General features: G+C 41.9%; 1 protein-coding gene across 1 annotated transcript in view; it reads right to left on the bottom strand.

Annotated features, from left to right (window-relative positions):
- Positions 1-151: 151 nt before the first annotated feature.
- The window catches only part of BCL2L13 (BCL2 like 13), a 42,501-nt gene continuing 19,096 nt past the window's right edge, over positions 152-23,556 (bottom strand). Inside the window, exons 5-7 of the mRNA XM_030444737.1 lie at positions 23,463-23,532; positions 18,697-18,840; positions 152-6,996 (exon numbers count right to left, since the gene is read on the bottom strand). Of these exons, the coding sequence (XP_030300597.1) occupies positions 6,184-6,996; positions 18,697-18,840; positions 23,463-23,532 (1,027 nt within the window). The 3' untranslated portion in view covers positions 152-6,183. The remainder of the gene's footprint in view (positions 6,997-18,696; positions 18,841-23,462; positions 23,533-23,556) is intronic.

Below are 23,556 nucleotides of genomic sequence, written 5' to 3'. Positions count from 1 at the left end.
GGCAGCAAGAGATACTCTGGCCTTGTATAAGCAAATCTTGCATAAGTAAAATCTACCTTTTTTTCTTTTTTCTTTTTTTTTTTTTTTTCCTTTTGGTGCCTGCACTAGAACCAGCAGGGGAAATGAAGCACAGAAGTAGTCTACAAACAGATTTTGAAAATTGTACCATTTATTAAAGTGCAACCTGGGGGTATGGTCTTACAGCTGTGTCTCATTAGCAAAGGGGAAAAAATGTACATACCCCTTCACTTAAACTGCATATAGAACAATGGAGCTGGAGAGAATTTCCTTTTAAAGGTGGAAACACTTTTATTAACCAAATGGCACAAGAAGCTTTAGACAGCTTTCCCAAGAAGGCTGCACTTGCATATTAAAAGGAACAATATGACCAGTTCCTCAGCTAATAGGTGACTTGAGGACCAGTCAGGGTCTCTTCCTTCATGCAGACCTTTTGGGAACAGAATCCAAAATCCTTGCAAGTCCATCACTATCTGTATCTGTTTACACCCAGCAAAAGCCTAGTAGAAGATATCCCTTAACATGCATATTCAGAGTCAGTACCACTCATCTTTGCACACACTCAAGTGGCATTCTTTTGGTCTGAGTTGGTTTTAGCTTTGCACTTGAATAAAAGTTTATAATGCAAGTTAAAAATGGGGAGAGACCCCCTAAAAGTACAGCAGTAAGATGCATCCTCTGCAGCCTGTTCTGTCCAAATCAAAGTGTTCCTTTCCTCCCCTGCAGATACTGCAGGGAGATCAAAAGCAGCTTCCACTGGAAGCTAACTGTAGCTCCCCCACTTCTACAGCATAACCATAGACCTCTAGCTAGGAGGAAGCAAGTCAGCCTACCTAAGAGACCAAGAGAGGGTCAGCTCTAAGTAGGAAGAAAAAAAAAAAAAGTTATAACATTATTTAACTTAAGAGATGGATCTGAGTGGTGTATTATGGTTCCCCTGGCTGTACTGTAACACTACAGCTGACCCCTTCCCAGCTGGTGCAGTTCTCACTCCCCAGCACCCAAGTATCTCAGTTGAGAGTTCATTTAGCAGGCATCATCTGAATATGATTGCTTAATTAGCCCTGCAGTCCCTGCTCTGTGTGGGCCTCAGAGACAGCTCTACAAGAATGAAGTAGCAATAGCTTAAATCTTACAGCCTCCCATCCCTTTTTAGTGGCAATACAGAGCCTGCACTTTGAAGCAGATATAGATACATGGAGTCAGAGCAACACTGTCCTTGTAACCTTACTAGTGCTGAAATTAAGCAGACCAAGCCAAACTGAAGTCATGTACAGTTTCTGCCTTTAATAGGTACTGGAGAAAATGTGCTTCACCTTTCCATATATCACTGGGAAACACTTTCTCCTGTTGTGTAACCTGTTGGAGGAGATGCAACTCCTACTGTGTGGGTCTGCTCCTGTTGCAGTAGACACAGAAGGCTGACCTTCAGTACATTTCATGCCTGAAATGAGACATTCTCCTGAAGACCTGGGCTCTACATAGGCATTGTAGCTGGGGCTGCACTCACCTACCCACCCCCCTCACCCTAATTTCACAGCACAAGAATCTAGTAATTACACTCAAATTCTGTAGCATGAGCTTGTGCTGGTTCAGTGAATGAAAGACTATGCTGCCAGAAGCACTTAATTTTTTTTCCAGAATAGCAAAATCTACCTTACTATGGCTTTGCTAGTACTATCCTACCACTGAAGCAGAAATTAAAATGTAGAGGCTTGTGATGTTAGATTATTTTGTCTAATATAATAACTAAAATGAAAAAAGACCAAACTTCAGAAACTCACTTTAGTACTAATGAAGCTTTTCATCTATGACCATTAGAAAGCATGGAGTAGTTTAAAAATACAGTCCAAAGCGTTAGCCTAGCTCTGCTCTGAGCTACATGAAGAAGAAGGAAATTAATCTGGTGAGGGAACTTGTCCCTACACAAGTCCCTATCCCAGAGCTTTCAACCATCCCTTGAGCTGCAGGTGCCAGGGCACAGCCTGCAGCCAGGATGAAATACCAAGCCCTCACAAGCAGCAAGGATGGGTTCTTGTAGTAGCAAGTTGCTCTCTAAAGGCAGGTTAGGAAAGAAACAACCGACTGCAAACACTGCAACAGGCACTTCACCTCCAGCCAGAAGTTAAAATGGTGTCCAAAATCAGGTGCAGTACTGAACAGAGCCCATGCTTCCCCTGCAGTGTCTGGTGCTATGCTAGAAGCTTCTGCTCAGACTGGCAAGTCCCTGGAGCAGGCCGATGATTCACATCTGCATGGACAGAAGGCTGCAGAAGTGTTACTCTCTTGTCTCTAGCTTATTTTATTGGGCCAGATCTTACATTCTAGATCAAAGTATTTTTAGTATTTTTTCAGCATCCAAAGTATCACCCTGAGAGCCCCTACTGAGCATCCAAAAAGCTTCAGTTTTCAAGGTGTCTCTCCATGTGTGCCCAGCAACATTCTGATTTTGCCCTAGCTGAGCAGCTCAGCACTGCTATGCCAGTGCCCCACAGCCTGTAACTTCCAAAGTTTAAGGGACTTATGGAGGCAGAGTCTACCAGGCTCTGACACAGTGCAGGCTAAAATGAGCATAGCTTAGAGTTAAGCACAGCTGAAATTTAAGTTGTACCTCCTCTTGAAAGCCTTTTCCTTGACAGCTCCTTTTTTAGCATGCTACCCACTGAAAGCCCTTAAGTATTTAACACTTTTTTTGTTGTTGTTGATCCAGCCCTCTACTCTTTTAGCATCTCAGCTTTAGGGTGTGCTGCACACAAGGATAAAGTGAAGAAAGAATGGGTCTAAGGTAGATATTTTGTTAAAGGTACAGGCCACTCGAGGACAGATATTGAGGCACTTCTGGGAAGGGGATAAGCAACACAAGTGAGAGTAATTCTATATGCCCTATTATAAGTATATAGCTACTGCCTTTCCTCTGCCAGCTGTGAGAGATCCACACAAGAGAGGTTGCATCACATGGTTTACAGTAATTAGACCCTGCAGTTTCAGATTACTTTATTATACTTGAAGATAGAGGGGAAGAAAAACCCTTCCATTTTCTAATTCACACCTGTAACACAGTGAGCAGCCTGGCTCTGGGGTCTGTAAGAACGCCGTCATCTGAGCTGACCCTCCCTTTGGTGACTGCCACAGGGTCTGTCCCAGCTCTGACCACAGGACTCCAAATTCAGAAGAATTCAGTCCATAACTGACCTTTTTAGCTAATGGAGTGTTCCCAGAGGAGAGACACACATGATAAATTTTCTAAATGTATGACCAGTGGGGTGGGTGGGGAAGAGCATACAAATTCTCGCTGACTTTTCAAATCAACATGACCCTAAAATGAGAATATAAAGGACCAAGCAACCAAAATACAGTGCAGGTAATGCTCTATTAAACGTAACAACACACCAGATACTAAAAAGGCTTTCACCCCACCATGAAAATGTTTAACAAAACAAAGTAAACCAAAGTTTTTCCCTACTGCTGCTGCCACACTCTCCCTGCTGCATCTGGAAGACAACACTTTCTTTTTAATGCCCCACTGGGCTCCTTGTGCCAACAAGCTAGGGATTTCTTCCCTTATTGGCATGAATTTATTTTTATTGCCTGTCTTGTACCCATCTCCCAACACTACTGCTGAAACAACCATCAACAGAAAAGGGCTAAAAGAACACCTAACACACCCCCACACCCCCTGTTTTGTGTGCAAGTTGTCCAGAGTGTTAAAAAAAAAACAACCCAACTCTGCTTCAGAGCATATGTGGGTACTTCTGTGTAACCTGCTGCCTGGCTACAGATGGGATGTCCCAAATGTGGATTTATCATCTTCAGCAAGGATAGAAAATCAAAGCCATCAAAAAAGCAGCAGGAGAGGGGCAGACTTGCTCAACCTATTGGGCAGTAAAGCAGTCCTTGCCAGAGAGGAACAACCAGTTACCCACAGCACACACCATGTCACTGGTTGCTAAACATCAATGTTGCAACATGTGAAATGAAGCAAACTGTAAACTTTCTAAAACATCCATGACACAAGGAGCATAAAGACGCCTCTGCACGCAAGGGAAACTCCTCTGAGGGGTCAGGAGAGGGAATTGTCATGGTGGGAAGGCAGACACCAGAGAATCCATGGCATGAAGAAGTTCCAGTGACCCTTTGTGGGCACAAAGCATGCCAATGAGAGTACCAGGATGGCATTAGGAAATGGTAAAAAAAAAGTCAATTCTCCTCTGCAACATGGTAATGGTTGTGCCTGCTTTTTTTCTTAAGGCCAACCTGCTACATTTTGTATATGAAAAAAGAGCCATCAATGATCAAAAGTAAAGTCAAAGGTCCTGAGTTCAGTCCACACCAGCAGTACATACGTGACAGTCCTTCCTCTTAGTATTCAACTTCGCACAGAGTTCAAAACCCAAAAATTTTTCTTAAAAATCCACTATCAAAAAAATCTTAAACAGTAACAATCCTTCAGAATTTGCTAGGTTCTAACTGACTTCCCAGCATCATGGGATACGGGTGGGAAAGGAAAATGCAGTAAGACTATCCTAAAATAGACAATGTGCTAAAATCTCTACATTCTCAATTCACTTAAGAACAGGTTCATTAGGAGACATACTCTGAAGTTACCTAGGAATCAAGTACCTTGTCTTTGTGCTTGGGAAGAGTATGGTAACAGTTCCCATAAGCTTAGGTTTTCATTTTTTTTCATTATTCCAAGTTCCCTTCCACCTACCTCCATCTGGTCTAATCCACAGTGCCAGCACGAACCCTCAGAGATGCCTCAGTAGTTTTGCCTGGAAAGCCTGAGGTCTTGCTGCCAGAGCTGCTGTACGGACAAGGACAGACACAGAGATGTGCACTGAAAGAGGAACACTTGTGGTTGGATCCAATGTAACAAATGTGTATGGCAGTACCTTAAAGGTTTCTCTACACACGCATTTGAAGTGCTGTGACCGCAAGAAGAGGGATTTACTTTTTGCCAAAGTCACTTTCTCACGATTTGTCAACTTGTAAGTTTAGCTCATTACGGAATCAAGAGTCGCAAAAGAAACTGCACCAAACAACACTGCGGGTCAGCTCAGGAACAGGCAGATAGAGATGGTTAATGCTGTTCTGCTAAACTACTAGAATCCACCACCTCATGTATCTCGGATTCTGTCACAGCCAAGACCAAGTTAGCACTAAATACACTCTGTGCTTAACCTGGGAAAAACAATACAAACTGCAGGGTGATACATGACAGCTTAGCGTTTAACCTTGGAATTGCACAGGAGGCATCGGCCTCAGTTCTGTGTAGTTTTGCCGTATTTTTGCTGAATATGCCCTGGCATCAGAGTACTGATCAGAACGGCACTGTGTCTAGCATGAATTTTGCACCTCTGGTAACTCAAGGGTGGCAGTAAAGTGGGCTCGGCAGGAGTGGAGCAAATGGATTTTCAAACCAGCAAATAACAGTGGCCCTCCCTCACACCCACCCTCCTGCACCTCTCCCCCTGGAACGGCAGGATGCTCAGAGATAATACAGCTATAGAGAGGCAGCATCTTTACAGGATGGGGCTCCAATAAATGTCAGGGGCCAAAAACAGTGTGAGCAAAGAGGTAAGATTATAAGCACTCTCCCACTGGGGCTTAGGAGGAACCTGCAAGGTTACAAGGAGAAGTGCTGTACCTGAGAGGAAGGTGAGACAAAAGGGAGACCAGCCTCTCGCTACAGAACTCGGGTTGGTAAATGTGTGTTAGGGAGGGTCTGGGGGGGCACAATGGGAAGTGACAAGACAGCACAGCTGCAGTAGTGGTCAGTCTGAGAAGCCAAGAACTTCAGGGGTTGGTGGCAGCTGGCTCTCCCCTTCCCCTGGGGGTTCTCTGTTCCAGTTTCTAGAGTTAAGAGCACCCCTTTCTTCAGCACCTGCACTTAAGTTCTTAAATTTGCAGATTTTTTTTTTTATTGTTAAAAATACCCCTGTACTTTGATCACGAAAAACCAGTCCCCACCCCAATTCTACTAAAAACGATTGTCCATAGCTGGAGGCTCACTGAATGACCTCATCCCGTCACCCTTAAGTTATTCAAATGTCCAATTAAACAGCAGGCAGCTCAACCTTTGGGTAACACAGCTACAAAAATAAGATCGTGCTCTCTTCTCTCCCCCCATTCCTCGTTCTTCTCCTCCTCCTCAAGAGAGCTCCGTTACTTTTTCCTAAGCGCCAGCGCTACTCCAACTGCTACAGCTAATATAGCGATGGCAGCAGCCCCGCCGTACAGCAATATGGATTTCCCCTCCGGCAATAAGATAGGCTTCTCCTCTGCAGCCGAGGATTTCTCTTCTGTTTCTTCCAAATGGCCCTCTTTCCCTACTTTTTTTTCCCCTGGAAGCAGTATTTTTGCAGGTTCTGGCGCAGCCTTTTCTTCTGATGGGGCTAACTTTGGGGCAGGTTTACTTAATATGGGGATTTCAGGTTCAACAAGCTCTTCGGCCACTTTTCCCTTTTCCTCTTGTTTTGCACGCAGAAGTGCTGAGGGATGTGCTTTTTCAACAGCAGCAATCTTAGCTTGAGGTTTTACTTCCTGTAAAGAAGCAGGGGGCTCTGGAAACTCTGCCTGCATGGTCTCTGCAGCACCGGCTACTGCTGCTGCTTCCTCAATCCCCTCAGGTATCTCTTCCTTCTCCACATGAACAATATCCGAGTTGGAAGAGTTGTTCTCACTCCTTTCTTCACCCCCTCCGTTGCTGTCCAGGCTTTTGACTTCTTCCGGATCCATAGCCACTTGCTGCCAGGACTCGGGTCCCAGGGAGACTGGCAGGCTCTCAGTGTGCCAGCTCTGACTCGCTGACAGGGAGACGGGCAGGCTCTCTGACTGCCACGACGTGGTCACTGTGGGGGATTCGGGAGGGCTCACCTGTCCTGAGTTGTCACTGGTCAGTATGTAGATGTCATTACTGTCCTCTGCGATGAGCCCGGGGTATTCTTCCTCTTCAGATTCCAAAGTAAAAACTGTCCCCTACGAACAAAGAGGACACAACACATGAGTGATGGCTCCAGCATCACCTCCCCTGTACTGCGAGGAACAAGACACCTGGAAACTTAAGAGAGGCTGGCAGAAAGGTGAGACGAGCTCTGCAGGACCAGCAGCTGTCTGACCAACATGTTAGAACAGATTACAAAACCCAGCCAGTCCAGATTATTTCCAGTGAATGGGAACACTCAAAAGAGCTTTGCTGGCAGGTCCTTTCCCTAATGTTACTGCATCTCTAAGTGCATCACTAAAACATCCCACATATATATACATGTGCCCACATAATGACGTGGGCATTATTATCCTGAGAACAAAATACCTAGGTCTGAAACCGAACTGAAACCAGAGAAAGAAAAAGAAAGCCCAGCCGAATACCATTTCCCTTTCCATTTTGTGCAAGTGCTCTGTACTGATTGTCCCACTTTCATCTAACAGTGTTTCTCTTCCCTTAATTTTATTACACTTTCAGTGCACTCTGAAGCGTGTATTTCTACTTTGTACCAACAACCTGTAGTCTACAGAAATTCTAGTAATTTACTAGCAACAAATGTAACTATTCTTACATGAGCTCACTTTCCAAGACTAGCATATTAACTTTAGCCACACAGTGAAAACCAACCAAGCATACATTCAAAGATGCTGACAGGGTTTGCTTGTTTTTTTAGCTAGGAAAAATCTGTAGGTACTGTAAAAATTTGACAGTGGGCTCCAGTCAGAGAAACTGCAAATGTAAAAGACCGACTGATTCCTTAAAAAAAGAACAGCATTATTAATCCTAGTCATGCATTGACTGCTAAGTATGTTACACAGAACAGACCTGCTTCAAGAGGAAAAAAAAATCTAAGCGCAGATGAAGGACTTAAGATGGGAGTGATATCAAGAACATAAAACCAAGAGATATAGGCAAAGAGGAATCTCAAAGTTTGCTACGCCGTATTATAGAAGTCTATGAAACCATTAACAAAGATCCAATTACCCCCTTCCACCTAACAAAAATTATTTGAACATTTTATCAAGTACTGCAGTTCTAAGAGCCCTTTCCCTACAAATTCCTCAATCAGCTGTCGTGTGAATAAATTATTAATGTTCAGACCCATAATAACACAAGAAAGAAAAAATTAAAATCCATTTGTTCTCTTTCTCACTGCTCCCTTCTGCATGCAATAGTTCTAAAGCAACCCAAGCAGTTGTCTCTGCTTTTTCAAAGCCTTCCCAACAGGAAGAATTGGTGTTTGGTTGTGCTCTAGGCTCCTATTGATGGCTACTCATTCCAAGACACCTGCTCAGTTGTTCCACAACTTTTTTGTGGATTCACATGGTGGTCTGTGCCAGCAACGAATCCAAGTTAAAACCAAACACATTCTTTATTTTTCTGAGTTTTTTTTAAACCTGATCAGTGTCTAGCTTGTCCTGCTGAGATCCTCAGGCCAGCAGCTGCACCAGCTCGCACTGATGCCAAAAGAGCTGAATTGATAGCAGCACCCTGCTTAGAGACCAGAAGGTAATTGCATTTCAGCTTTGGTAACACCCAATTATCACTTATGCAAGGAGTTCACAGGAAGGCATACATCATGGTGCCTGGGCACTACTCTCTTCTCTCAGGCTCTCCAGAGATACGAGGCACCCTGCAATACCTCACTCCCTAGACAGAAGGGCCTACACAAACACACATACACACACAAAAACAAACAAACAAAAAAAACCCAAAAAAACCCAACCCAAACCCCAAACCAACCAACTAAACACAAACCAAAATCCCATGCAAATAAAATACAAAAATTAAATAAAAAAGCAAGTTGGCAGGCACAGGAGACACGGCACAAACACTGCTGGTCACTGGCAGCACCTATGGTGAGAGCAAGTGCAGCAGCAATGGAGGAACCCTGTCAAGAACACTAGAAGTGGGACTTGGTAGAGCTGTGCCACTTATGAACAGTAACACTTTTATTGCTCCATAGTGGAAATTATTGCCATATCCATAAACTTTGTGAAAAGGGATCAGTGGAGTTTGAGCTGAGAATTGTAGTGTGCTTTCTCTGTCCATTCCCCGCAGAACACCCTGCAAATCAAGAGGAAGCCATTCGTGGAGGCTTTTGTACAAGGGTAGAAGCTGTAGCGCAGGACAGCACTGGGAACCTCAAGATTTCAGAACGTATTTTTGGCAGGGGCGGGACCTGAATCTCGTATTCTCAGCCCAGGGAGTTTTGTAAGATATTTGTGAGGTAAAGGAACCTCACAGAACACGTCAAAAGGAACTTTTCTTCATAAATGCCTTTACGTTGCTTGAATATGGGGAGCACCATCTGACTCAGTAAAATGTTCAGGAACTCTAAAGAGAAACAGTAAGCAGAATTCCTCAGGGAAAGGTTAAAAGTGATCAAACCATTTACTAGGCACCAAAGGATCTCGAGGAACTCTTGATTCATAAGGAAATAAAAATTAATAAAGCATTACGTTTGTGAAAATACTCAAGACACCACACACATGCCAACAAATCCAATGCAATTTCTGCTCTGTAAGGACCTAGATTTCAAGACTCCAGCACCCTCTTGGAAGCCATGTTTCACTAGAAGAACCAAAAATTTCAAAATTAAGCTCTACATCCTAGAAGGAAGCAACCATCATTGCAAAGTAAGGTCAACAGAAAAGAACAGCCAAAAAGCTTAAGTAAAGGCAAAACAAGTCCTGAGAGGTGTGGATCAGGGCTGCTGCACAGCAGGTGAGGACAGGACTCCCCACAGCCCCAACCTCTCTTGTTCCAGCAGCCACTGGAAAGCAGCACAGCAGAGACTCAGTCACTGCACAGGGTCAGCTTCCACTGCCCCATACTGAGGATGGAGAGACAGCTCACTACCCAGGCACTCTGAGATTGTACACTTCTTTATCATCAGGATTTACTATCAATGTTGATTGAGTAGGAAATACTCTTGCTATAATGTAAGCTACTGACACCTATGATTGTAGTAAATTCTTTATTTCCACAGGTAATACAGATTCAGAACAATAGCAATTCAACAAAATAACTAGGGGTAAAACCTGCAATCTCACGAAGCTCTGTACTACCCTCTTTTCCTCTCAGCTCTACCCTTCCACAAATCAGATTCCATTTCCCACCTGCAGCATATCATAACAAACAAGACAACATCTGTGATCTGATGCTAGCAAAAAAAACCAGGGACACACTCAGCTGGTAACAGCTCTTAATATACCACTAGAGTACATCCATGCTCTTGTGACTGGTTCAACATGAAGCATATTAAAAAAATAATCCAAAACGACACTATGCTTCTACAGGATTCTTGTGAGTGATGGTGATTGTAGCAAAGTTATTTTCAGTAATGAGCTAAAAAATACACCAACTGAAGTCATTTTCAGAAGGACTAAGTTACCCTGAAGTTGTATGCTGCATGGTGGTGGCAGCCAAGCACCCTTGAGCAGTGACTCAGCAAAGCCATGGCAGGGAGGCACAAGGCACCTATAGCCACTGGGACAACTGGGTACAGATGCTGTGGTGACCTTTAAGCCATCCTGATATAGCTCAGTACATACATATTCCTATGCTTTTCACAGAATGTAAGATCTGGGGCATATGCTGAGGGTAGCATGCAGGATAAACTGCTTGGAACAGGGTAAGGAAATGAAACCATGCTAATACAGGGAACATGGGCAATCCTTAACATTTCAAACTCTCCATTTATACATATACCAACACTGCACACACATCCTGCTTTCCAGGAGGAGGGAGGGCCTAGCAGGATCCAGAGTTTTGTTGTTCCCTTTCTCACCCAGGCTGCAGAGCTCAGAAGAGTTACCAGTTGATGTCTCCCTGTAAATCAGAGCCTTATAAAGCCTGGGTGACTCCTTTCTGTCTTCACAGACAATTTAACTTCCGTGCCAGTGCCTCAGGGACACAACTCTCCAAGCTTGAAGAGACAGAGCACCTGAGGCTGAGAAAGCTGCAGGAAAGCTAACATAAATGGCACTGGGTACTTACACTACTTCTTCATTAAAAGCTTACAAAGTTTTAATTGAAAAACCAGACAGTAATAGGCATTATTTAGGATACCTGATTAATATTTCTTGAGCTGAATTAAAAGTTCATTCAAAAAGTCAAAAGGATAAAGAGAGGGTTTTGTGCTGATGTGGTTGATTTTTGTGCATTATTCTTGTTTTCTTTTTTTGTTGTTTTGTATTTGTTTGGGGGTTTTGTGTTCCTTTTTTTAAGCAGGAAACATTGCAATAAAAACTGAATGACATTATCTTGATTCATCTACAGGTGTGACCCAGAAGCAAAGCTCCCACAGACAGATTAATTCAGGACAGGACTGATCATATGGAAGGATTTTTAATAACCTGAGGCTTTATATAAGCCCCACACTTTAGATTTAACTGTAAATAAGGAATGTATGTAAGTTCTTTATCTGCTTTGTTTATGGTAAGCAGATAGTCTACTGCTCCAGACCAGAAAAATCAGAGTTCCTCTTCTTCAAATCCAGGACAGGAGACTTGTGAACTTGGAGTGCTTCTCCTCATCCAGCATACTTGCAGAACCATGTCAGGAGTATCTAGAGAAGCAAGAGTAACTCCCTCAGTGCAGCACCCTGCCACTCCTGATCCCAACCACTGCCACTTGAGGGAAGAGTTGGTACAAATCATGGTGAGAAGGAGAACAAGACAGTTCCCTTTTTTGCTAGAACTCAGCAAGGATACTCTACAGCACGAGGCTGTCTTGAAGAGATCTGTAGAGGTGGCATACCTAAGGAAAGAGCTCCAGAAGTCAATCACTGTCCTCAGCCTCTGTGGTTTTGAACTGTAGAAATTTTCCACAAGATTTCTCCAAGTGACAGAAAGTACTTCTAACAAATGTGCTAGACTAGCCCTAAGGATAGGTTATAGCTAATATGTTACATGGTGAGCTACACTAGACAGCTGTAAACTAGTAACAAAATAATGAAAAAATATCTGAAAGGTCTTCTAATAAGCAGAACCTAACAGTCTGAATTCAGCAGTCCTACCAGTGTCAGTTTTCTGAACTTAGCTGAAAACCATTCTCAGGATTCAGAACACTGCCAGCCTTTCACATATAGCATGAAATTACTACTCAAAAAAACCTGTCAAGTTTCAATTATGATTTAAAATATGACCCAAAAAAAAAAAAAAAAAAAGACCGGGAACTTGACTCTCTTTATGGCTAAACTATTTTTCATAGTTCATTAATAGGTCTGTTATTGTGTATGATATGGACAAGAAACTCATACAAAACTCATCTCCAAAGATGCTAAAAAGCCCCTAGAGAAGCTGCACAGCCCAGCAAGCCACCCATACAGCCCAGATCTTGATTTTCGTCCCTTAGAAGCAAAAATTCCGTTTACAGTTTTGAGAGGAGTGCCACTCTGTGGGAAAAAAATACCTCAGTTCCCTTGTGCTCCTTTTTCCACATGCAACTAAACAGACCCACATGAAATCCCTGAGAAAAAGAGCACTTTGAGGTACAGAAGAGCAATCTTTAGCATGATAAAAAATTCAATACACTCAACACAGCTAGGAGGTTTTTTAGGCAAGTGTACTGACTTTATGCTGTAATACAACCTGGCAGAGAGAAAACAAGATTCAGTTGTTACTTTCTGACACTGACAGCATCACAGCAACAATACAAGAACGAGGAACCCATCAAACGCATTTATGCTTTAAATCTGTTGTCTGAAAAAAACAAAAGTCAAGGAGTGATGAACTGGTCTGTGTCCAAGGATGCTAAAACTTCTCCCTCTGGGGAAATAAGCAAATTTCCCACAGTAACAAATCTCCCCAGAGCTGGGAATGAGCTTGTCATGTGATTTTTAGCTATGATAGAGGAGTGGCTGTGTGCTGGTGGAGTTCTGCCTGTGCCAAGGGCTGAGCAGCCAAAGGCTGTGCCCACAGAGGCTCCTGGGGTGGGGACAGCTTCCCTCCCACCCCTGCCACGCAGGCTGCAGTGCCACTTGCTCTGTGCCATGCCCCTCTTCAGATCCCCTGTGAGTCCTTCAGAGAAATGGGTTCTAAAAGGGGCAGCTGACAACGCCCAGATCTGGAACAGTACTATAACAACAAAAAAAACCAAAACAAAAAACAAAAAAACCACACACACAAAAAAACCCAAAACAAACAAACAAAAAAAAACTTTCAGGCATTTACTGTGGAATTAATCTTTGTGAAGCCGTCTGAGCCAAGAAAAACAGAGCAGAGTCTACAAATAGGGTTGTACTTTTTATTAAGGAGGGGAAAAAATTTAAAAAAAAAAAAAGGAAAAAAGGTCATGTGAACCAAATGAAAGCACACTGATATTGCAGCCACTGTTCTCACCCCTTCCAAGGAATGCTTTGGCTAAAACAGTCTGCAGAAATGACCCTAATTTCTTCCCCTGCCCTCCAACATAACTTCTACTACCTGCAGAGACCTAGCACCAAAGCAACACACTTATCAGTTTAAATTTAAATAAAATCATTTATTAGAAGACTACTTCATAAAGACTGATATGAAGTTGTTGGAAGTGAGTAAGTAAGATCGAGTTGCTCCTTGACCACAGTGCCTAAAAAATAAAAAAAATCTATTACTGCACCAAAGAAGTTTTGTACAAATGAAGTGGACGTTTCATGCCGTGGTCCGTGATACAAGCGTAAAGTGCAATTATTTTGAAAGAAAAACTGCTTTCTAGGACTTCTCTAATTAGATTGCCCTTTCTTGCATCTTTACCATATTAAACTTACTTCTCTCTCCTCTAGTGGAGCACATCTCACTATTTCTGCACTGTCATTGTCAAGGCAGATATCTGGACTGCTGCAGGAGGAGATTTTAATTTCCAGTAATGCAAACTGACTGCCTTGCTTCCCCAGGATGACAAGCGTCTCTTACTCTTTTTCTTCTCCAAACTGTTAACAGACTCTAGTACACAGATTATTCAATCACTAACAGCAAAGCAAATGTCAAAACCGGCAGAAAAGCCTAAGACAAACACTGGAAATAGAAAAGAGCTCTTCTAAGGCTGAGATAATTAACTGGAAACACTATGCATATTTCAAGTAAATTTACTTTTACTCTCTTCGACATGGGGAATTAACTAGTTAAAATCAAACCCAGGGCTGAACACAATGAGACAAGAACCCAGAGAAGGAAGAGACAATTTCAACTACAGGTAACAAATACAAATACCTCTTACTAAGGGAAGAAATACTGATATACACCAATTGCGTGCACTTATTTTTACCTCTTTCAAACAAGTTAAGCAGCTTTCTTCACACAAGAAAAGCAGCTGAGCTTGTAACATGAATGTGAATTTGAGAAAAAAAAAAAGCAGCTCGCTCCCAAGTAATCTTACACTTTTTCCTCATAGACATCCCCAGACTATTTCAACATAGATGAAATCTAACTATGGAAAACAGAAACTGCAGAACTTGAGATAAATTATTTGGGAGAAGGGTGGGAAAGGAAGAGGAAAATAAACCTTACCAACTGACTGGCCTTACTGTGCACTTTTCCAGTGGAACAAGAATAGCTTCTGATGCAGCAGCTTTCAGCCCTGGAGAAGTCAGCAAACAGGGAGAGGAGGTATGAGGAGGGGAGGGAGGGAGGGGAGAGGAGGTATGAGGAGGGGAGGGAGGGAGGGGAGAGGAGGTATGAGGAGGGGAGGGGAGGCATGAGGAGGGGAGGGGAGGCATGAGGAGGGGAGGGGAGGCATGAGGAGGGGAGGGGAGGCATGAGGAGGGGAGGGGAGGGAGAGGGGAGGGGGAGGGGGGGGGGGGGAGGGGAGGGGAGGGGAGGGAGGGGAGGGGAGGGGAGGGGAGGGGAGGGGAGGGGAGGGGAGGGGAGGGGGAGGGGAGGGGGGAGGGGGGGAGGGGAGGGGATGGGAGGGGAGGGGGGGAGGGGAGGGGAGGGGATGTACGTTGCATGTCATTTTGTTGAGCCCTAACATAGCTTTTGAGAATGGAGCTACTGCTAATTTCAGCTTGGGAACTGGTTTTGTGATGCTTCAAATAATATGTGAACAAGATCTTAGTATGTCTACTGGGATTCAAAACAGAGAGTCAGGAGAGAGAAATGTGCGTCCCTGCGTGTGGCTGCACCAAGAACCTGGAATACCAAACACACTTTTTGCTCCAAAAGAGAGATCATAAAACTTGGAAGCTGAGAGGGGCAAATACAAGACAAGCATCCAAATTCACTGCAATTAGTGAAAGAGAGGCCTGTCTGAAAGAAAGCAAGATCTCCTTGCTTTTCTACAGCCCTCCAAACTCAACTTCCATCTACCTGCAAATCAAAGAGATTGTAAACTAGATGGAGTAGTCATTTCATCTCTTCATTCATGCCTCTGTTGCCAGCTGCATCAGAACACATAATGCAGTGCACTGGAAGACTTTCACCCCAAGCAGTAAAACAGACCATATGGAAGCAGAACCACATACACAACAGCCAGAATCATAGTATCAAAATATTCTATGCACTTGGACATAAAAACATGCCAGCCATTCTCTCACCAACATCCCACTCCCACCCTACCATGAAAAGTCAGCTGAATTACAATTTTAGTGCCTGAAGGGAGAATGGGAGGGGAACACTCATCGTTTCAACACATTATGTCATCACCATATCTCTGCAGAACCGGGATGAAAAATCAAGAAGTCACTTCTCACCTCAGAGGTATCTAGTATCCCAAACTTTCCATCCCTCACAAGCCACACTCATTTCTTGAAATTTACTGCATAACTGTCGACTTCATCAACCTTTACGCCCTTGAGCTAGCAGTTTTGCTTCTAGTTAACTGTTATCCAATGTCCTCAATAATATGCTTTCTTGGACCTAGAAGCCTCTGGAGCCCACAGAACAACTTGATGTATGTAGAACCTTGGGAGATTTTCCAGCCACACTGTGGCTGCACAGCATGACGTGGCAGTGGTCCTGCTGCATGACACAGCTGTGTAAAATTCTGACCAGAGATCCATAGAGGGGCATAGGAAGGCTCAGCAGACCCCTTACCTTCAGCTGGCTACTTCCCTCCTCGCAAAGGTTGACTTCAATCCAAAAAACTGAGGGAGTTCCTAAATTATGTGGTGCCAAGGGAAGAGAACCCCAGAGACATTGGGGCTGTCAGAACAGACTGTTCTAGTATCTTCTCAGTAAGCTCTTAGCAGCTGTAGAAAAGATTTCTTTACAATGCTCTAAAATAACATAAAAACTGAATCTCTTACTGTCACAGCAACACAATTCACTGGAGACTTCCTGGTTTATACACTGCCCTTATGGCTCTGGTAAAGTGTTACTGACAACTTGATCCAGCACACAGAGCCCCTGTGGCAGATGCTTATCTTAAAAAATGCAAAATACTTGCGTGACAGCTAGCAGCCTGCCAGGTGGCTCTTTCCTGGACCTTCTCAGAAAACACAAACTCTCCCACCCTCACCCCACACTCCGCTCGTAGCACTGCTTTCCCCAGAACACCATCCCACAGACTCAGAACAAATCAAGCAGTATGATACTCGGTAAAAATGAACATTGTCCTTACAGGAAAAAACAAACAAAATCCACAATAAAACTATATATTCCCTTCATCCAAGTAAAACCACAAGCCCCATAGGTCCCCGACCCCATCCCCAAAGCAACTCACAAAGGGTTAGTGCAGCTACAATAATTCAGCTGGAAAGGATTTTCATCACCTTGTCTCTTTCCTCGCCTCTTCTGCTGTTTCAAAAATAGCTCTGGCTGGTTTGCTGTACCGCTTATGTCAGTCTGATTTTATGCCTGACTGGATGTATACAGATAAGCTTGCAGCCCATTAAACAGTGGCTACCCAGATCTGTACATATATGCACAGTCACACAAACACAAAGCACGTCCCCCTCCCTGAGAGGCTGTGCTGGAAAGCTGCTTGTTTTCACAGGCTTTGCACTGTATTAAGTATGTTTATACCAGGCCTCAAACAGGGGCTACAGAACAGGCTGCAGTTTTTTCTGACGTTAAAGAAGAAAATCAAAACCAACAGAAAAGCAAAAAAAACCTAATAGCCATGTGCCTCAAAGCTGCTAGTAAGGCCGCCCTCTGCAATGAAAATACTTTGAAATGGGAGTGCACTTATCAAATGACCTAGGGTCATTTGGCTGCATGCAGGTAGTGTTTCTGTCCATTAAAGACAAACAATCCCCCCTGAAGGCTTTGAAAACTATTATCCATGACTCCATGGAAGAGAAAAGCTATAGGAAGGTGCAGATGTGCAGAAATCATAGAATCATAGAATCATAGAATCATAGAATCCTAGGGGTTGGAAGGGACCTCGAAAGATCATCTAGTCCAACCCCCCCTGCCAGAGCAGGGCCACCTAGAGTACATCGCGCAGGAACGTGTCCAGGCGGGTTTTGAATGTCTCCAGTGAAGGAGACTCCACAACCTCCCTGGGCAGCCTGTTCCAGGGCTCTGTCACCCTTACAGTAAAAAAAATTTTTTCGAATATTCAACTTGAACCTCCTATGCTCCAATTTACACCCATTACCCCTTGTCCTATCACTGGTAAAAAATCATGCAACAAACTACTCCTAGAAAAGAATCAGGTAACATTATGAAATATGAGCAGCTGCCTGAATGGGATTTTTCATACTAGTACTTTTTAATCACTAGGTTTTCCTGAATAGCTTTTCTTTTTAGAATAAAGCAACTTGCTGGAACCACTTCACTAATCCCAGATTAACTCCATTCAAATCTGGCAGTCTTCCCAAACCCAGTAATATAAAACTCAGCCTCCTTTAGCACTGTTATACCTTCAAGACCCAGCTCATCAGCTGTGAGCTGCCTCTGTGATATATTTTTTAATGGAACCCTCTCAGCATGACATGACTCAGGAACATTGGTTACCATGACTTGACAGATTCCATAAGGAAATGCAGCACAAATGAATCTTGATTGCTCGTTCTACCGTTTCTCTACAGTTATAAAATCCAATATGCCTTAGCTACTTTATACTGATTATAAAAATAAATTAGTAGATACTGACAGTTCTGCATGAAGTTCTCCCCAGTTACTTATCTGTTAAAAAAAAACACTATGAAAATTAAGAGGAAAAAACCTCACATATACCATTTTCCAGCATTCACCAGAACATGAAGATAATATTACAAAGATGAGCCTCTCAGGCACAGTATCTCGTTATGGGTGTTTGCTTCTACTTGCAATCTCGTATGCATATTAACAGGAAAGAACATGCAAACAATCTCACCATACAGAAACAAATCAGCATATTAACACACACTGTGTGAAAACTAGCTATTATTTGACATCTAAGGTCTTCTTCAATTTCAAAGGCAATCCAACAAACCAGACATGCAGAGAACTGGAACAGACAGGTTGGGGAAACTGTGGAGTCCAATCACAGACATCTCTAATGTGTGAAATGAATGGGCAAAAGTAAGTGCTGCCTTGGGGCAGAAAGGTGAAACTGATGACTACCCAAGATCCCTTTCCAACTATATAGTCCTAAACTCCTGGGTTTTGATTTTGGTGTTTTTTTGTGTGTGTCTGTGTCTTAATGTTTTTTATGGAAGGCCAGGGCATTCCTTTTCTCATCTGCTTACTTCTAGCAACCTCTTAGCTTTCACTACCATTTGGCCTAGAATAACACTTAGAAATACACATTAAACAAAGTATGAAATTTAAACATTGTCTTCTTACCCATCCTCCCTGTTGAATGATATAATCTGCAGAGTAGTCTTCTAGATAGGTCACTCCGAAGTTCACAAGTGCACTCAGTGGTTCCTGTCCCCGTCTGGTTAACTCCATCAGAAACTGTTGTAGCAGAACCAGGGGTACCAAGACCTTCAAAAAAACAAGAATTGTAAATAAATACAGAAATAATTATTAAAACTACTGTGTAGGTAAAACAGAAGAATTTCTATGGTCCACAGAAAAGTTTTGAATCAACAAGTTGTCCTGGTTTGGGCCAGGATAAAGGTGGTTTTCTGTTTCTGTACTTTTGCTTTTAGCTAAGTCCCTTGTAAGTAGTTGCATTTGCTGAAATTAACAGCAAGTTTCTCATGCAGTGTGTGTGCTTTTAGGATTGATAACACTTGATGTTTATAGTTACTGCTAGAGACTGGTATGCAGAGCCAAGGACACAGAGGCCCCACCTGAACCCTCCTTTAGGGAGGAACGGACAAGATAGATGCCAGAATTGACCAAACAGAGTATTCCATCCCATATACGTCACACTCAGTATAAATTTGAGGCATCACGTGGGCCGAGCCAGATCTTTTCCTGCTTCCCTTCCTTCACCCGGCATCCTGGAAGGATCCTGTCTGTTCATCTGCCTGTGGTCCTGATCCGTGCCAGCCCATATCTGTGTGTTCCTGCCTCCAGTTCCCGACTGCTGCCGACTCCAGGAGTCCAGCCTGGACTTTCCCAGGGCTGCCCTACAGCCTCGGTGGTGACGTGAGAGTTTATTGGGGGAAAGGGGGGAGGAATGTGGTTTCCATTTTCCTGTATATTTGTATATATTTAGTAATTTTACCTATTTATCACTACTGTTTTATTAAAGTTGTGTAGTTTAGTTTCCAACCCATAAGTCTCTCTCCCTTATTCTCTCTCCTTTCTTCATTGAGGGGAGAGAGAGATTAAAGAGAGCGTCTGTTATTCGGTTTAATTGCCGGGTCAGTGTTAAACCGTGACACAAGTCCAAAGATAGAGATGACCTCTACCTTTGAGACAAGTAGGAACAGGTACATCTTGGCATGATACTGTCCCTAGAATCGAGAAAGAAATTATCCTCACAATAATTATATAAAGGTGAACAACAGCTTTCTGTACATAACAGCAGTTATGTGGATAGTGATGAGATTTAACTAAGACCTAAGTAAAATACAGCCTTGGCAATTCAAAGCAACTGCAGTTCCCTCCACCAGTACGCCTGGGAAGGAATGCTAGAGGCTATTTAAATTCTGACTGAAGAAAAACAGACACAGTATCAAGCACAACATGCCAGAAAATAGTTGGCAGGAGAAAACTTCTACGGAATCATTACAAAAAACCCCTTTGCTACTAGAATGTTTCTGATTAATTTTGTAAATGAAAGTTTTCTGTCAATTATACTATCATGAACCCACAGTAAAATATTACAAATTTAAATGTACGCCAAAAAAATTACAAAGAAAGTTATGAAACTTTGAAAAATTTATATCCAAAGTAATTGTCACTTCTGTGCACCTTTTGACTCTTTCAACATGAAATTAATCTAATTACACTAGACTATTTTTTACATTTTTGTTGTATTATTCTTAGGTTTCTTTAATTAATCAGTAAAAACAGGACTTGAAGATGGCTGCTGACCTACTCATCATTTCAGTTGGGTCTCAGTATCAGTATTTAATATTCTTTTATTTGGTTGCACAGTAGTGGGATTATGTATTTTGGTATATGTATGTAATATTCAATTTTAAGCAAAAAGTATTAAAACTCAACTTGAAAAGGTTTTGTTTTGCTTTGATTTAATGGAAGTCTTACTTAAAAATACAAAGTGAAGACAACTCCTTTTGTTTATAGAATCCAACATCATGCCTATTATTTTCACATCACCATTTCTGAGAAATATATTAAGTAATTTCTTTTCCTGACTTTTTTTACAGAGAACCACTGTTTTCTAATGTCTGTGCACTTTGCCTCTGTGGGATGTTAATGTAAGCACTGATGTTCTTATGTATCAGTTTACCCTACAGTATTTCCTCATTGGGATGGACATTCACATTTTTGTGACTGAACACATTCCTTTACATCCCATGCACCAGTCAGTTAACCAAATGTCTTCAGCAGTTCAAACATACCATTGAACTCTAGAAAAGGTTTACATTTTTAAGTGGAAAAAACAGCCATATTTAGAAATGTCATTTCTCTGCTCATGCTAATATAATGAAAAGGTTCTTTGAAAACTGGTATGACTAAAAATCATAGAATCACAGAATATCAGGTAGGAAGGGACCTTAAGGATCATATGGTCCAGCCCTTCTATATAATTGTTTATGTGAGATGTCTCAGCACCTTGCTGAGCTGAGCCTAGCAACACCTTCCCAATTGTAAACCAGGCAGATTAAGCCTTTGTCCACATCCTACCTCCACCCAGCTAGCCAGTCAGGTAATCCCAATACCTTCCAGAAGTATCTGCTTACCTGTGCACCATGTCTCACACACACATTAACATGAAGGGGAATTTGCAAAGACTCTTTTGGGAGAGAGATCCTGGGACTTACAGGAATCAGGGTGGGTCTAACTGCATCACATTCAATATATTGAATAGGTGGAGCTTTTATATGTACACATACATTATAATACTCACCTACAACAGCAAAGTCTCAGAATTTAAAGGTGAAATTTTATACAAGTAGTTTACAGGCTACTGAAAGCAAAAAGAACATCCTGCTGTGCAAGATACCTCTATTAAGCATAATAGCTAGAGCTCATAGGTAACTGAAAATTCATTTCATCTTCTAGGCTCAGAGGTTTTATTTCCTCTAGTCTGGATAAAATCACACCCTTGATTACATGAAATTCTATCTGTGGAAAGGCATTTCCAAATTTTAAATCCTTTGACATCTGCCACAGCTATTGTACATCTTCAATTTCTGCTCCTCCCAAGGAACTAGAGGGTATGCCAGGTCCATGAGCATATAACAGGGAATGATTTATTATTCTGTTCAGCTAGCCCAGTTAGCTGAATTGTTTTATTATTATTTAGTCATAAGAGGAAGTAAACTTCATTTTCCTGATAGGCAATTAAAGCATATACCAGATTTTCACGAATCCTGCTGTATGTCTGCTAATTAGACCTAATGCTCTGACTATTTATAGGTACTTTTAAATTCTAACAGCTTCTTCCTTACAGTGAAAAGTAAGTTAGGTTGGAGGAAAGATACCTCAGGTCTTTTCTGTAACAAAATACAATTCGGAGAAAGATGATGGAATTTAAGAGGAAATGAAACCAACACAAATGTATTCCATCCCATCAAAACAAGTATTATGAACGGAACTGCCAGACATTCAAGCTACCACAAAAACAATACAAACAGATGCTGTATTCTACAAAATTTCCATTCCAGTTTGCTAGTGGACTCTTTAAGTTTCGTAGCAACAAATGTTACAGGTACACAAAGGTGATGACAAAGCCATCATCTAGATGATATTCTCAGTTATGAGCTGATGAGGACCAAAACCTATTAGCCACAGGGGCTGCCCAAATGTAGCAGCCATGAAGGCTGAATCGCAAAACCCCAGATGCAGCTGATCCATCTACCTAGGGTTGTATCTTCAAGGGGGGTGTACCCATAGCATATGGACAGGCAGTAGGCAACTGACAAGCTCCATCCACCTCCTTCCTTGCCAGCTGAGCCCCAACGATTGGTTTTATGCCTGCTTTTAATTTTCAACAACCTTTCTGATAATCAGATTTCATGGTTGTTTCAACTAAAATCCTATGAATCACAATGGTAAATGGAAAACACACACACCAATTATAATGGCTGGAGCTATGGGCAGTAACTTGTCAAGCAATGTTTAATAAACTGCTTTAGAAGTGCCCACACCCTTGGCCAGATGATCAGTTTCTTAAGAAAGCAGGAAAATCTAGTTAAGAAAAAACAATTAGGGGAAAAAAAGTCTTGTTCCATTTTAAATTTAAGACTAAATTTAAAGTCTCAGTTTGTGATTAAATTTGCTAAGTTATTCCATTCTTTTATTGGTTTTCTGATGCATGCTCAACCCAGAGAATGATTAAGATCATAAATTTGAATGAGTAATGAAAGATGAATCTAGGAGCAGTAATTCTACTCATTGTACATTAAGAGTATTATAAGGTAATTCACTTACAAATTTGCATTTAATTTTAAAAAGAAGCTTTGTATCATTCGAGATAACTACTCCTGAAACCAAGAAGGCATATTACACACACCTTATGTTTCCTAAAAAATTTAAATATTGTGAATATGCTATCTATTTTTATATTTACCATGCCTAGCACTTTTTTTAACATATATTTTTGCATATATTTTGAACCTGAGATGAGGGCAAAGAAAAAGTAGAGAAATATTACGAAAACATCTATCTCAGAAGCCATTGCCAGACTGCTAAAACAATAAATCTCTCTTGAAAATTAAAAAATATTTAGTGTAAAAAAAATTATGTAAATTTATTTCAATAAACAACCCTAAATTTTCTTTTTACTATAATAAAACAAGACTGACCCAATACTTCCACTGGATAATTTCTGGCTAAACTATCTAAAAACTACATATTGTATCCACAACTACAATTCTGACAATGAAAATAATTTCATACTAATGCTAAGTGGGTTCTTTTTCTTCTTGCTACTCTCTGAAGCATAACTATACCTAGTAAAAAAAAGTTTGGACACTAAGTAGATGCAAGTGATACCAAAGTGAAAGTCACTTATTTAGTACCTTGTTCCATCCACTGGCATGAGCAGCTGTCTCTTGTGTGCGCTCTCGATATTCTTGATATGTCACCGGCCTGCAGAAGTTAAACCAACACTGA

Source organism: Calypte anna, chromosome 1, assembly GCF_003957555.1.
Source record: "Calypte anna isolate BGI_N300 chromosome 1, bCalAnn1_v1.p, whole genome shotgun sequence".
Taxonomy (NCBI): Eukaryota; Metazoa; Chordata; class Aves; order Apodiformes; family Trochilidae; genus Calypte; species Calypte anna.
This window is presented reverse-complemented; position numbering and strand designations above follow the sequence as displayed.